We start from the raw sequence: 14,398 nt of genomic DNA, 5'->3' as shown, positions 1-14,398 counted from the left end.
CCAGAAGCTTACACTGTAGTAAAGGAAGAGACACCAGAGGCATACAACATAAATGACAGTGCTATGGGGAAAAAATGAAGCCAGTAAAGCCATCCATGCATGAGGAGGGGATGAGCTTGATAATCTTTACAGGATGGTTACAGAAGGCCTCACTGAGAAGATGACCTGTGAAAAACAGGGGCAGAAGAAAGTAAAGGACTAAGCCATGTGACTTTCTGAGGCAATACTATTTCTACTCCGTCTTTGACATAGCTGTGATCACAGATGAGCTGCTTACAGCCAGTAACCTCTCCTTCATATTTCATACCAATCACTTTTACATTTTGCACAATGATTTCTTCAATGAGTTTATTGAGCATGTAGGTACCACCATAAACAGCACTTTGCCTTGCAAATCTCTGTGGCAGCTCTCCAAGGCCACAGACTGGGTAAAGGTATAGGTTTTTGCCATACCTTGCCAGAGATTCACTGTAAAGTTTAATCCTATCAGTAGTTTCATAACATGGCTGATCTAAATAGTCATAGGTTCTGTAAAATGCCAGGGAAAGGCCAGTAAAATCTATGACATTTTGTCTCAGTCAATTATCTTGTACACCTCTTGCACTGCATTCTTCTTAGGATCTATGCCCTTGATCCTAAAGTTCTGGGATCATTTTCATTAAAGTTGGCAAACACCCTAGGAATTTTCTGAAGCAACATTTTCCAAGTACTCCCATTGAGTTAAATGCTAGTGTTTCTGTGTCAGTGGAAGAAACCTTGTAAATTTTTCTTCCCTTACAGACAAAGCTCCCTTCAGTCACTTTGAAATCCAAATAGTGAGTGACCTCTATATAAAGCAGAATCTTATCAGCTGCCCATTGGCCATGAGGAACTTAGGGATTAAGTCCATGTTCCAGTCTCTTCCTCGACAGGGACATCGATGCTGGTGGTGATCCTGGTATTTTAAATATTTTATATAATTTTTCCAGAGGTGTTATAGATATACCTTCTCTTCCATAATATGGGTTTCTATCCATGTAACTATCTGATGAAACACTGTTTCACCGACAAATAACAGTAAGTACAAAGTCTCTAGGGTCAAAGTATAATCGACATGTTTGAGAAACAAGAAAGACAGCATGCCTGGAGCAGAATAAATGAGCAGAGAAGTGAGAGATGAAGTCAGAAAGGGAGCTTGTTCTATAGGGACCAGGATTACCACTAAGAAGACTCAGGCTTTTGCTCCAAATGAGATAGGATACCACCAAATGAGATGGGATACCACCTCTGGACCAATGTATGGTCTGACCTTTTAAAGGATCCCTTTTTAAAGAATCCCCTCTGGTTGCTGGCCTCAGAAGGACTATTAGAGGGCAAAAGCAGAAATACAAAGACCACTAGAAAGTGATCACAGAAATCCAAGGCTGACTCAGGTTTAGGCAGGATAATATTGGCATGGTGATGAAAAGCTATTGGTTTAGGGAAATCTATTAATGATAGAACCAATAGGATTCACTGATGGAATGACAGATTAAGTGTGAAAGGGAAGGGCCAGGGATGACTCCAAGGTCTTTGGCCTGAGCAAATGAAAGGACAGAGCTGCCATTTAATGAGATGAGAAAGGCTGTGGGAACAGGTTTGGTGTGGGGGGCAGTGATGGGCAGCATAGAGAATTAAGAGTTGCCTTTAAGAGGTCCAAGCAGAGATGTGAGGTAAGCAGTTGGATATATGAGTCTGAAGTTTTGGGGTGAGATCTGGCTGAAAATATAAATTTGGAAGCCATGAATGGACACATGGTATTTAAAACCATGAGACTGCTGCAATTCACACACCTCAGATACGAGCTGTGTGAAAGTAATAATCCCAAAATGGGTTCTTAAACTGCATTGGCAACTTTTCCTTTCATTTCCATCACTCATATAAATTTAACTTAAGAGAGCTGGTATTATAATGCCTAATACCATTCATTATAGATACTCAGATTTTGGGGGTGAATTACAGACTTTCAGAATAATTGTGACTCCGTAAAACACAGGAGTATCTTGTGCATTTGTTAACTACACTAACCTTACCTCTTCAGAATGCAGCCAAGAACCAAAATAGGTCTTTGGGTAGAGAGAGGCAGTCATGAAATCCATACGATCAAGTCCATGAACTTCATTAACTAGTACAAGTTCCTGCAAATGTTGTTCTGACCCAAAACATGCGAACAGCAGTCTAGGACCATTCAGTTAAACAGGCAGAGAGGCCCACCAAAGCACATATTCTTATTAACACCTTAGAGTATCAATCTATAATACACGGGAAGACAATATAAATGCAGGTAAAATACATATGATAATGATGACAGGAATTTCTTCTTAGCTTCCTTTGTTCCAGGTATTATGCTGGGTATCTTTTAGTATAACTCTCTATTTCTAATCCTTACAATGATCACTGAGAGTATCACTTTCAGAGGAGGAACAGAGCCTTGAGAAGTTTAATATTTTGGTCACAGTCACATCACAACTGGAAGGGCCAGGACTAGAACCCAGTTATGCTGGAATCCAAAGCCAGTATGCTTTAAACTATACCATAAGAAAAGGTAAATTCTATATACTCTTATAAGATGCTCAGGGAATTAGCTATTACGATCATTATCTAAAACATTTAGATTCTTAAACTTGGGAATAAGTTACATGAAGAAAAATTCATACCTTGATGGGGATAAACCAGAGCAGTGAATGATGCTCTACACTCACAATTTGCAAAAATGACATTGATGCAGACTGGCTGCTACACAAAAATACAGAAACAGTATTTTCTTACTTAGCTCAAGAATGATGGACCACTTAGACAAAAATATTCTAATTAAATTTTAATTAATTTTAATTTTAATTAAACACCACAGTTTCTTAAGAACATTATTTGGAATAAAACTGAGCCAAGAAAAAAAAACACTGTTCTTTGAAATTAAATGGGCAGAGTTAAAGAAAAGATCTGAACGTCAGTCTTTTGTCTGAAAAATATCTGAAATTATTTCCAATACTCTTTGATTTTGGTTTAGAATATTAAAGTTTTTAAAATCATCACATCTTAAAACGGCAATGACAGATATAAAGAAACAAAACTGACAAATGATACAAATATCTTACATTTTAGTCATAAGATTAAACTTCTTCCCTCATCAATCTTAAACCAGATGTCAAACAAGTACTGAAATTGATTGGCTTGAATTTCATCCCTACTAATTTTCCAAATAGAGAACCCCAGTACTTTAGATATGACAAATGTCCACGAAATGTTCACCATAGGGCAATTTCATGGCAAACATGGAGAAACAAATGATAAAATCCATCCCAAATCCACAAAGAATGCTTCTCACCCCACCACACCCACTATAATGAATAATTAAACAGCCTATTCCTTTTGGGAGTAGGTGAGAAAGGGGAGAGTTTCATCATTCCATGGCCTCCCTTTAAGGTATCAAAAGGTCTATGCTGATCACCTCTCTTCAACAAACCTGTGCTTGCTTTGTGAGATTCTCTTCCTACTAGCAGGGAAGTCATTACACTTTCAATAACAGCTAGGAAAAAAATAAGCCTTGAGATGCAATTTTACTGTCTCAGGGAAAATCAAACAGCTAATAAATTCCTTTCTAGACACACAAATGGCTAACAGACACTTGAACAAATGCTCAACATCAGTAGGCACTAGGGAAATACAAATCAAAACCACAAGAAGATACCACCTCACACTGGTCAGAATGGCTGAAATTAAGAAGTCAGGAAATGACAAATGTTGGTAAGGATGCAGAGAAAGAGGAACCCTCTTACACTGTTGGTGAGAATGCAAACTGGTGCAGCCACTCTAGAAAACAGTATGGAGGTTCCTTAAAAAGTTGAAAATAGAGCTACCCTACAACCCAGCAATTGCACCATTGGGTATTTTTTTTTTTTTTTTTTTTTTTGCACCATTGGGTATTTACCCCAAAGATACAAATGTAATAATCCAAAAGGGCACCTGGACCCCAATGTTTATAGCAGCAATGTCCACAGTAGCCAAACTATGGAAAGAACCCAGATGCCCACTTTCAGATGCATGGATAAAGAATATAATGGAATATTACTCAGCCATTAAAAAGAATAAAATCTTGCCATTTGCCATAACATGGCTATAACTAGAGAGTACTATGCTAAGCAAAATAAGTCAGACAGAGAAAGACAAACACCATGATGTCACTCATATGTGGAATTTAACAAACAAAACTGACAAACATAGGGGAAAGAAAGGAAAACTACAATAAGATGAAAACAGAGAGGAAGGGAAACCATAAGAGACTCTTAATTATAGGAAACAAACTGAGGGTTGCTGGAGGGGAGGTTCATAGCGAAACGGGGTAACTGGGTGATGGGCATTAAAGAGGACATTTGATGGAACAAGTACTAGGTGTTATATGCAACTAATGAATCACTAAACTCTACCCCCAAAACTAATAATACACTATATGTTAACTAAATTGAATTTAAATTAAAAAAAATTTTTTTTAGGGTACCTGGGTGGCTCAGTCAGGTAAGCGTCGGCCTTCAGCTCAAGTCATGATCCTAGGGTCCTGGGATACAGCCCCACATCAGGATCCCTGCTCAGCGGGAAGCCTGTTTCTCCCTCTCCCTCCATCCCGCCCTTCTGCTCGTTCCCACTCTCTCAAATAAATAAAATCTTTAAAAATTTTTATTTTTCAAATTTCTTTCTAAAGATACGGCTCCTTCCTTTCTCATAGACTTCAAAATCTAAATGGTGAAAGACTTTAAGCAACAACTGTAATTATGAGACTCAGAGAATCTTAGAGTTTCTTAATCTAGAAAACAGCACTTTTTTATGACTGTTTAAGGAAAAGACTAACCAGGCCAATTTCTAGAATGTCGTATTAGGCAAGTTTAGAGTACTAAATGTGATCATTTCAGGACACAACCCAATGAAATAAATGTATGATTCTTTTAGAAGAAATCTCTTTACATTTTCGGAACCAAAGTAATGTACCTCCAAAATTGTTCCAACAGCTAGGAAGTTATATACTTAATGAGATGGACACCTAATAACTATATACAGTATGTCCATAATAAAAATTCCTGATTGATTTGTATGATTAAAACTAAAAATAATTCAAGATACTGTTTGGCAAAATATGCCACTTACAGCCTTTTGGGTGACCAAACTCACTTCTACCATCATGCTAATAAGTAAAGCTATATTTCTGAGCTGTATAAAGTACTAGCAATTACCTGTTTCACATGGCACACCATCTTATACATGCTGAGTAAATCAGATTAAGAATTAATGGGTTAATATATAACAGCCACAGAAACAATTATAGGTATGCATGTATACACAGGTTAGTATATACATATGTACACATGCATATGTTACCCAGCTCTGTCCACTGAGAGGGCTTAGAAGCAACGACATCTCAGTAACAGTGATCATACCTAGCTCCAGATCCTGATTCTAAATACCATTCTCCATTAAAAGGAACCAGGGCTTCTTGGAAAAATGGATGGTTCTAGGGGTAGGACAGGAAAAATAAAAGATGAAGCTGGAAGACCTCTGTAGTACCCAAAATAAGTGCTCAAATCTGCATTTTAAACCTTGTTTTTCATGATTAAGACTTTCTGTCAAGTAAAGGAAGAAAATATTATTACCATGAGATTGTACATGAGTGATTAATGAATGTTGTAGCTTCCTTTATTTTACACAAAATATGCAACCCTGCATTCTCTAAGCCCCAACAGTGTGCAGAGTAAAGAGAGGACTCATATAAAAGGCCAGAGAGTTAGGGGTTAGTCACAAAATTAAATCATACCGTGCAAAATTCAAGCTTTTTACCAGTTCATCTAATATGCGGTTATTTTTTAGGTCCGGCTCTGTGACTGTCTAGAAAGGAAAAACAACAGATGGAAAAAGGTCAGAAATCATAAAATAACTTGTCATAATCTTGTTTTGAAAATGTGTGACCCATTCTCCTGAGACTCCTCATCCCACTAAGTCTTCCAGGAAAGCCTCAAAATAAAGTTCATTTATCTCATACTTATATGGAATTTTAAAACAATGAATCAGCATCTGCTGCCTGGAAGTCTGATAAAAGCTCTACACAGCCTCTGATAAAATTGTATATGCCCTGTACCAACTAAGATAAACCCTAATATGAGCAAGAATCTTTATTCAAAATGCCATCCCAAAAATTTCTCCTGAAAAGCAGAACAGAGATGATCTTTTAAGTGACGACTGAGGGAGAGGCATTAGGTGTTCAAAGAAAATTTAAAAACAAAATTGGTGTTCAGGAATCCAACAGGAAAATGACAGATTTCGTAATTATTTGGCATGAATGGTATTCAGTTTATCTCCTTGATGATACCATCTTGGCAATGGCATGACACCAAGCTGTAAAGAGATGAAACATGGAAGCTAAACTGCATCATTTCTTATGTAGGGAAATAGTTCAGAGAAGTTTAATGACATCCTAACACCATGTAGCTCCCAGAGGAACCAAACTAGAACCCAAACCCTTCAATTAGTCCCAGAATCCTTTCTATTAGACCTCATGGTCCCTTCTTTCTTTATTTCTATTTATGTTTACTTGGCCTTTTTACCTACCTTTTCATTTACTTGAAATGCTTCAGAAATTCTAACAACAAATTTTCTACTGTTTTCCCTGAAGGCCTGATTTGGGAAAGAAGTAAGGAATAATTATGGGGGCCCCTTGGTGGCTCAGTTGGTTAAGCATCCGACTGTTGATTTTGGTTCAGGTCACAATCTCAGGGTTCTGAGATCAAGCCCCAGGTCAGGCTCCGTGCTCAGTGCGGAGTCTGCTTGAGTTTCTCTCCTTCTTCCTCTGCCCCTCTCCCCACTCATGCTCTCTCTCTCTCTCTCTTTCTTCTTTCTAAAATACATAAATAAAATCTTAAAAAAAAAAAAAAAGAAGGGAACAGTAAGGCTGGGTTCAGCCCAATGACCATGATTCTTTGCCTTCCACACAAATACTTAAATACCAATCCTATGCAAATGAATAATCCTACCATCAGATTTTCTACCCAAGGTAAGAAATTAGAAAACATGAGAAGCCATAAAAACAGATCATAAGATTTAAAGAGTGCAACATCCGATCTTAAAATTAGATTCTACTTCCTAAAAGACTGATTACCAGAAATCTTTATGAAAAATTGAAAAAAGCTTAGTTCTCCATATATGTGTTTATATATGTTTTAGAGGTCCTTTTTGAAAATGTCTTTTATGTAGCTTAATTCAATAATTATACCTCTTCCTTTGGGCTTTTGTGTACACATGATACAGAAATATGTGCACCAATCAATTAGGTTTACAAGAAAAAAAAAGGAAAAACTTACCACACAACAAGTTGGACATTGTGTTTTATAGGACAAAAATTTTCTTATACAGAGAGAACAGTCTGCAAAAAGACAAATGCAACGTAATAAGTTAGTTAAGATATATTAATAATATAGGAATCTGAACAAAATCTGACTTAAGCCCTAGAATATTTCCATCATCTAAGGTATATCATTATAATCTCAAAATTCTAACACCTCTATTCTACCTATGCATACCTGCAAAAGTGATGAAACAGCATTTTATGGAGAGGAAAAGATACCAAATAATAATAATCATGAGTCCCTAGGATATCATAACTCCATAAAATATAGGAAACATACATGTAAGACCTCAGATGGATATTGTATAAAATGCCAGATATCCCTGTGCCTAACATTCTAAAATATAAATTTTGAAATAAGACATATACACGTGTTAAAAAATAATATATACCTAGGTTAGCAATTAGGGATTTCTACATCCTAATTCTATAAATGATGTCAATGATCCCATATATAACAAGCACTTTGTGGCAAGCACTTTAAGAAAAGAAAAATATATAAGGGCAGGTTCTTGACCTCAAGGAGCTAACAAAGTAGTGAGGCAATTTCAGTACTATTCAGTGTAATGAATCCTAAGGATTTAAGCAAGAAATCAGCATTAACTAAATTCTTCACACCCAAGGCAGTATAAAATGATCTCCCAAAGGGGATCAAAAAATGTGACTAAACAGAATGGTCCCTAATGGTAGCTAATTTGCTAGCAGTCCAAATTCAGCTTAGTGAAGGGTCTCATTAAAAAGGATTCAGTTTACTTAAAGAGGAGGAGGAGACAGTATGATTTGGGGTATAGATATATCCAGGAAATGAACAAGTTGTGGCAGCCTCAGCAAGAGCATCCAGGAGGAAAAATGAAAGAACACATTAAAGGAGAAGATAAAACAGGCAATGGGTTTAAGTTTTGTGGGAAAGCAAAGATGAATAAAGGGGAAATTCCAGTTTATAGGTAAGGAGCTTGAAAGATCACCCCATCTCCATCTAGTAAGAAGTAAAAACACAAAAATCAATTCTAACAAGTAAACAAGTCAAAAGACTGAAAAGGGGCACCTACGTGGCTCAGTTGGTAAAGCGTCTGCCTTCAGCTCAGGTCACCATCTCAGGGTCTTAGGTTCGAGTCCTCCATCAGACTGCCTGCTGAGTCTCCCTCTGCCCTTCCCTCTGCTCATGATCTCTAATTAGTAAATTAAATCTTTACTAACTAAAATAAAAAGACTGAAAAATCAGCTCTTTCTAGCTCCATCTGAGAACTGAGGTTATGAGACAAACTGTTGCTCCCGAACTACAGAGAGACAGGATAGACACAGAGAATCAGAACTTACCAGAGCAGAAACATCCTCAGGAACCAGAGAAGGAGCCTCTGCTAGAACCAGTGTTGGGGCAGGAAAACCTGAACTATAATTGGCAAATCGCTAGAAGTTCAGCAGGGAGGAGTCTGAGAGTTAAAAACTCCAAGGGGACAAAGCCACAGTTGGGCCCACACACACATGAATTTTAGCTCCAAGGGTTCTACCAGGGACTCAAAGTGACAATCTGTTTTTTTTTTTTTTTAATTTTATTTACTTATGATAGTCATACAGAGAGAGAGAGAGGCAGAGACACAGGCAGAGGGAGAAGCAGGCTCCATGCACCAGGAGCCCGACGTGGGATTTGACCCTGGGTCTCGAGGATCGCGCCCTGGGCCAAAGGCAGGCGCCAAACCGCTGCGCCACCCAGGGATCCCTCAAAGTGACAATCTGAAAAATCCTCTGGTCTTTCTGCAGGGCGAGGGGGGAAAGTAATCACTTTGCAATACTCCAGAGCATTCTGTTCTTCTTGACAAAGCCTGCCCTCAAGAGAAACTATTTTACCAGACCCAAGTCTTCTGGGATATGATCAGAGCCCAGCTGACCTCGGGGAAGGGAAATAAGTGACTCAGCTATCTCTACTCATCCTATCCCACCTAAGGGGAGGAACAAACTAAGAAGCACCTGTGAGGTCCACAGTCCAGGGCACAGACTCACTAAATGATAGACGTAATCATAGAACACTGTACTTCTCCTGACATCCCACGGGCACATTACTAAAGGTCTATTTATTACAGTTCCATTTCCCTAGTACATCAGGATTGGTTATTAGGAAAAAACTACAAGGCATACTAAAAAGCAAAAGACATAGTTTGAAGAAACTGAACACATCAGAATCATAGCCAAATATGGCACAAAAGCTGGAATTAATAAACTAGGAATTTAAAACAACTGGACAAAGTTGATGACATGGAATAACATGGTCAATGTAAGAAGAGAGATGGGAATTCTAAGAAAGAATCAAAAAGAAATGCTAGAGATAAGCACTGTAACAGAATGAAGAATGCCTCTGATGGTCTCAGTAGATTAGACACAGCTGAGGGAAAAAAAACGAAAAAAATTTCCTGTCTCTGCCTCTCTGTCTCTCTCAGGAATAAATAAATAAATAAATCTTAAAAAAAGAAAGAAAGAAACCTAGATCTACAATAAACAAAGGAAAAGCACCGGAGAAGGAATACAGGTAAAATAAAAACTTTTATTTTTCTTATTCTTAATTGATCTAACAGGTACGTTTCGTCAAAACAATGGCAGCAAGGTATTAGAGGTTATTTGTGTGTGTACACATACACACATATGTATATTCCTTCCTATGTGCGCTTTTGTAGAAGTGGAATAAATGACATCAATGCTACAAAGTACTGGAGGGAAGAATATTCTGCTTGGGCTGCTATAATAAAATACCATAGATTGTTCGTTAAAGAAAAGAAATGTATTTTCTCATAGTTCTGGAGGTGAGAAGTTCAATATCAAGATGCCAATGTGGTAGGTTTGTGGTGAGAACTCCCTTCCTGACTTGGTAGATGGCTGCCTGCCTACTCACAGTGTCTTCCTTTGGCAGGGGGAGAGAACAAGCTATGTGTGTCTCTTCTTTTAAGGGCGCTATTCCCTTCATCAGGGGCCCACCTTCATGGCCACAACTAAACCTAATTATCTCCCAAATACTATCATACTGGGGATTCAGGGCTTACAAATTCTGGGAGGGACACAATTCAGTCCACAGCATTCTGCAACTTGCCCCCTGAAAATCCATGCCCTTCTCTTGTGTAAATACATTCATCCTATACCACCACTCCCCAAAAGTCTTAATTCATTCCAGCACCTAAATCAGATATAACTGAGACATGAGGTATGATTCATTCTTAGGCAAAAATTCCTCCCCAGGGGGATCCCTGGGTGGCTCAGCGGTTTGGCACCTGCCTTTGGCTCAGGGCGTGATCCTGGAGTCTGGGGATCGAGTCCCACATCGGGCTTCTTGTGTGGAGCCTGGTTCTCCCTCTGCCTGTGTCTCTGCCTCTCTCTCTGTGTGTCTCTCATGAATAAATAAGATAAAATCTTTAAAAAAAACAAAATTCCTCCCCAGATTCATTCTCTTGACTATCAATGTTATTCTCTTCACAGTATACAAAAATCTCTTGGGCAATACTGTAAATCAAGATTTCCCAAACCTGGCTACTCATCCAAATCACTTGGAGAGATTACTGTTGGTTTTCATTTACTTTCCCAGGCCCTACCCTGTCATATTGATTCAATGGATTTTGGTCAGTAATTTGCATCCATAATATGTGATCCTGATTGAACAATAATTTTTTTAAATTACTGTTTTTGCTGTTAGGTTTAACTATATACAACTGTCATTTTTTGGTAAATCAAAAAAGAACAAATATTAGCAATTTCATGTGGTTTAACATAACACTGTGCACTTACTATGTGCTCTGTTTAAGTATGTTTAATATATAATGCCTTTGATCCTACAGCAACCCTGAGGCTGGTACTAATATTAGTCCTATTTTACAATAAGTAAAATGCAGCACAGAGTCCAGCCAATTTGCCCAAGATCACAACGGTAATAAGTGACAAAGGCAAGTACCAGAGCTCATGCTTTTAACATATTAATTATTTAAAATATATACAATTTGGGGATCCCTGGGTGGCTCAGAGGTTTGGCGCCTGCCTTTGGCCCAGGGCGTGATCCTGGAGACCGGGATCGAGTCCCACGTTGGGCTCCCTGCATGGAGCCTGCTTCTCCCTCTGCCTGTGTCTCTGCTTCTTTCTCTCTCTATGTCTATCATAAATAAATAAATAAATAAATCTTTAAAAAATAAATAAAATATATACAATTTGCTTATAAAATATATTTATTATATATGCCTATACAATACAAATAAATACTACTTCATTACAAGATCACATGTACCAGAGTATATATAATGGGACTACTGCCTTCTCTTCTGCATAATCTTGTATGTGTTTTGTTTTCACATATGGAGAACCAGACACAGGCACAAGAGGATCAAGCTCTTGGCTTAATTTCAGTCTACTAGTTTACTACCAAATATGTACTGGTGAACTGCAGACCAGTGTAATGTATTCTCTAGTGAGCAACTATCACATTCCAACCAAAGTAGAACCATTGAAGAGCTCTGAACTAAGGCTTTATTTAAATCTCCTGTCAAGTCTGGTTTTCCTCCCAAAACCCAACTATGAGCTCTGCAGATAGGGTAGGGGAGAATAGAATAAAACAGTGATGTAAAGGGTAGCTTTGGGTGCCCCTAGATGGCTCCATTTGTTAAGTGTCAGACTCCTGACTTTGGATCAGGTCAAGATCTCAGGACCATAAGATTGAGCTCCACACTCACAGGGAGTCAGCCTGAGATTCTCTCCCTCTCCTTCTGCCCCTCCCACAGCTGGCATCCTCCCTCTGTCTCTAGTAAATAAAATAAATAATAAAAAAATAAAAATAAAAACATCCAAGCTTTGGGGAAGGAAGCATTTCTCATCTCAAACAGGATACAGCCAACTGCTAGCTTTCAATTATCAAGAACCTAGCACCCTAACAGTAAAAAACCAATTTCTAAAAGTTAAACCAGTTATTTTTGTGTGTGATCTTAAGGCTTGTATGAGAAAATGAACCATTTCAAAAATAGTTCTAGAGTATCCAGTTAAAAGCAGAAAATCTAGTTCCCCATTTGAAAGGAATAGGTCCTAGAAAGTTGAAAAGGCTGGCCTCTGCCTCCAGTTCTAGAGTTAAATGGCCAGCTAGCTGGTAAGAGAATAATATCCCTACTGACAACCAGCACTCCAGCATTCCCATACATGCAGTTCTGCATAACTGTATGTCCCAGCCATATGTATAGCTATCACTACTCTCCCATCTTATTTCACAGTGCTGCCTCATAAGAATATAAAAGAAGAAAAACACATTATTTGCCTAAAGGAAACTTCCACTGCCTCTTAATTTAGCAAAGGTCAATAAATGGAATACTCCATATTTCACTTAAAAATAAAGAAATTAGGGATCCCTGGGTGGCGCAGCGGTTTGGCGCCTGCCTTTGGCCCAGGGCACGATCCTGGAGACTCAGGATCGAATCCCACATCGGGCTCCCTGCGTGGAGCCTGCTTCTCCCTCTGCCTGTGTCTCTGCCTCTCTCTCTCTCTCTGTGTGACTATCATAAATAAATAAAAATTTAAAAAAAATTTTTAAATAAAGAAATTAAATTGCCTTTTATTAAAGCAGAAACCTCAATTAGTTTTGTACATCCAAACCCACAAAACAAAAAAGAAAAATGACTGCTGATCCATCTTTAAAATAGTGGTAATTTAACAATGGCTACAAGGCAAGGATTTCAACTAGGAGTTAATATTTTGAGCATCTTCCATTATCAAGTCAGAAACACTGGACAAGTACAATGAAAACTGGCACTTGAACACATCAATCTATGAGTAAAAACATTTCTCACTCAATGGTGTTTTATAGATTGGAATAAGTCCATTCAATCTCCCAAAAAAGTACTCTTTAAAGAATGGTTTTGGATCAATTTAACTGACTTGCATTCTGCCAATATATCCCACACTCCAATAGTATAAAGTGTCCTTAATAGCAGAACTGCAGATGTAATGTTCATTAACCATATCCAAAAAAGCTAAACAGAGCAAAACAGAATAAAGTTTAAAATGATAAATCCTGAATGTTTAAGGAGCAGCAATAAATGGGTAGGATTCTGGGTCACCAATTCAAGTCAATCCAGGACAACAGTGAAACATGATAGCCAAATCTAGTTCCTATTAATCTCCGTGGACTTTTGTGTCAACAACAATACTACAGACCCAAAGCAACTTTTGGTATTGGAGGAGCCTGTGACAAGTGGTGTTTAGTAGAAAAGGCCTACCAAATCATGAGAGGTACAATATGAAAAATAAGTGCTCATAAAATAATCATCCTGAAAGTACTCCCTACTGACTTCCTCTTAAAGAATGATAACTCTAAGTGACAAAGAAACAAATAATGAAAATAAAAGTAGGGACACCTGGGTGGATCAATGGGTGGGCATCTGCCTTCAACTTGGGGCATGATCCCGGGGTTCTGGGATTGAGTCCTGCAATGGGCTTCCCACAGGGAGCTGACTTCTCTTTCTGCCTATGTCTCTGCTTCTCTCTCTCTCTCATGAATAAACAAATAAAATCTTAAAAAAAAAAAAAAAAGAAGTAAAAGCTAATTTTTTCAACTAAGCAGAGTTCACCAAATTCATAAAAAGTGATCTTTCATCTACAGAAGGGATGCCCATCTCTGTCCATGAGAAAGTAATAGGGTCCAGAATTATGATCCTTCCATAAGCAACTAACATGAAATTTACCCTATTAACAAATTGTTACACGTATAGTATTGTTAACCGTATATACATTGTTAGACATAAAGCAAAAACGGACAAAAGTAAAAGGAAAACTAGACAAATCTGTAATATAGTTGGGAGATTTCAACACACCTCTCTCATTATTGATAAAATATAAAGACTACTTAAAGATCACTATCAACCAGCTCGAATATTTGACATTTATAGAATACTCCACCCAACTACAGCAGGATAGACATTCTTTTCAAGTATACATGAAACATTAACCAAGGGGAAAGAAAAAAAAGATACTAACCAAGAAATATCA

At 37.9% G+C, this 14,398-nt stretch overlaps 1 protein-coding gene and 1 pseudogene across 5 annotated transcripts in view; both read right to left on the bottom strand.

The window, feature by feature from the left end:
• Positions 1-14,398, bottom strand: part of RAD18 (RAD18 E3 ubiquitin protein ligase) — a 107,318-nt gene that overhangs the window by 82,146 nt on the left and 10,774 nt on the right. For all 5 annotated transcript variants that reach the window (XM_038565773.1, XM_038565774.1, XM_038565778.1 and 2 more), the window contains 2 exons: positions 7,359-7,420; positions 5,819-5,889 (listed from right to left, as the gene is read on the bottom strand). In XM_038565773.1, coding sequence (XP_038421701.1) covers positions 5,819-5,889; positions 7,359-7,420 — 133 coding nt within the window. The remainder of the gene's footprint in view (positions 1-5,818; positions 5,890-7,358; positions 7,421-14,398) is intronic.
• Positions 150-1,016, bottom strand: LOC102151515 (annotated as a pseudogene).

Source organism: Canis lupus, chromosome 20, assembly GCF_011100685.1.
Source record: "Canis lupus familiaris isolate Mischka breed German Shepherd chromosome 20, alternate assembly UU_Cfam_GSD_1.0, whole genome shotgun sequence".
In the NCBI taxonomy this organism is placed as follows: domain Eukaryota; kingdom Metazoa; phylum Chordata; class Mammalia; order Carnivora; family Canidae; genus Canis; species Canis lupus.
The sequence above is the reverse complement of the archived record's forward strand: the minus strand, read 5'-3'. Positions and strand labels throughout refer to the sequence as shown.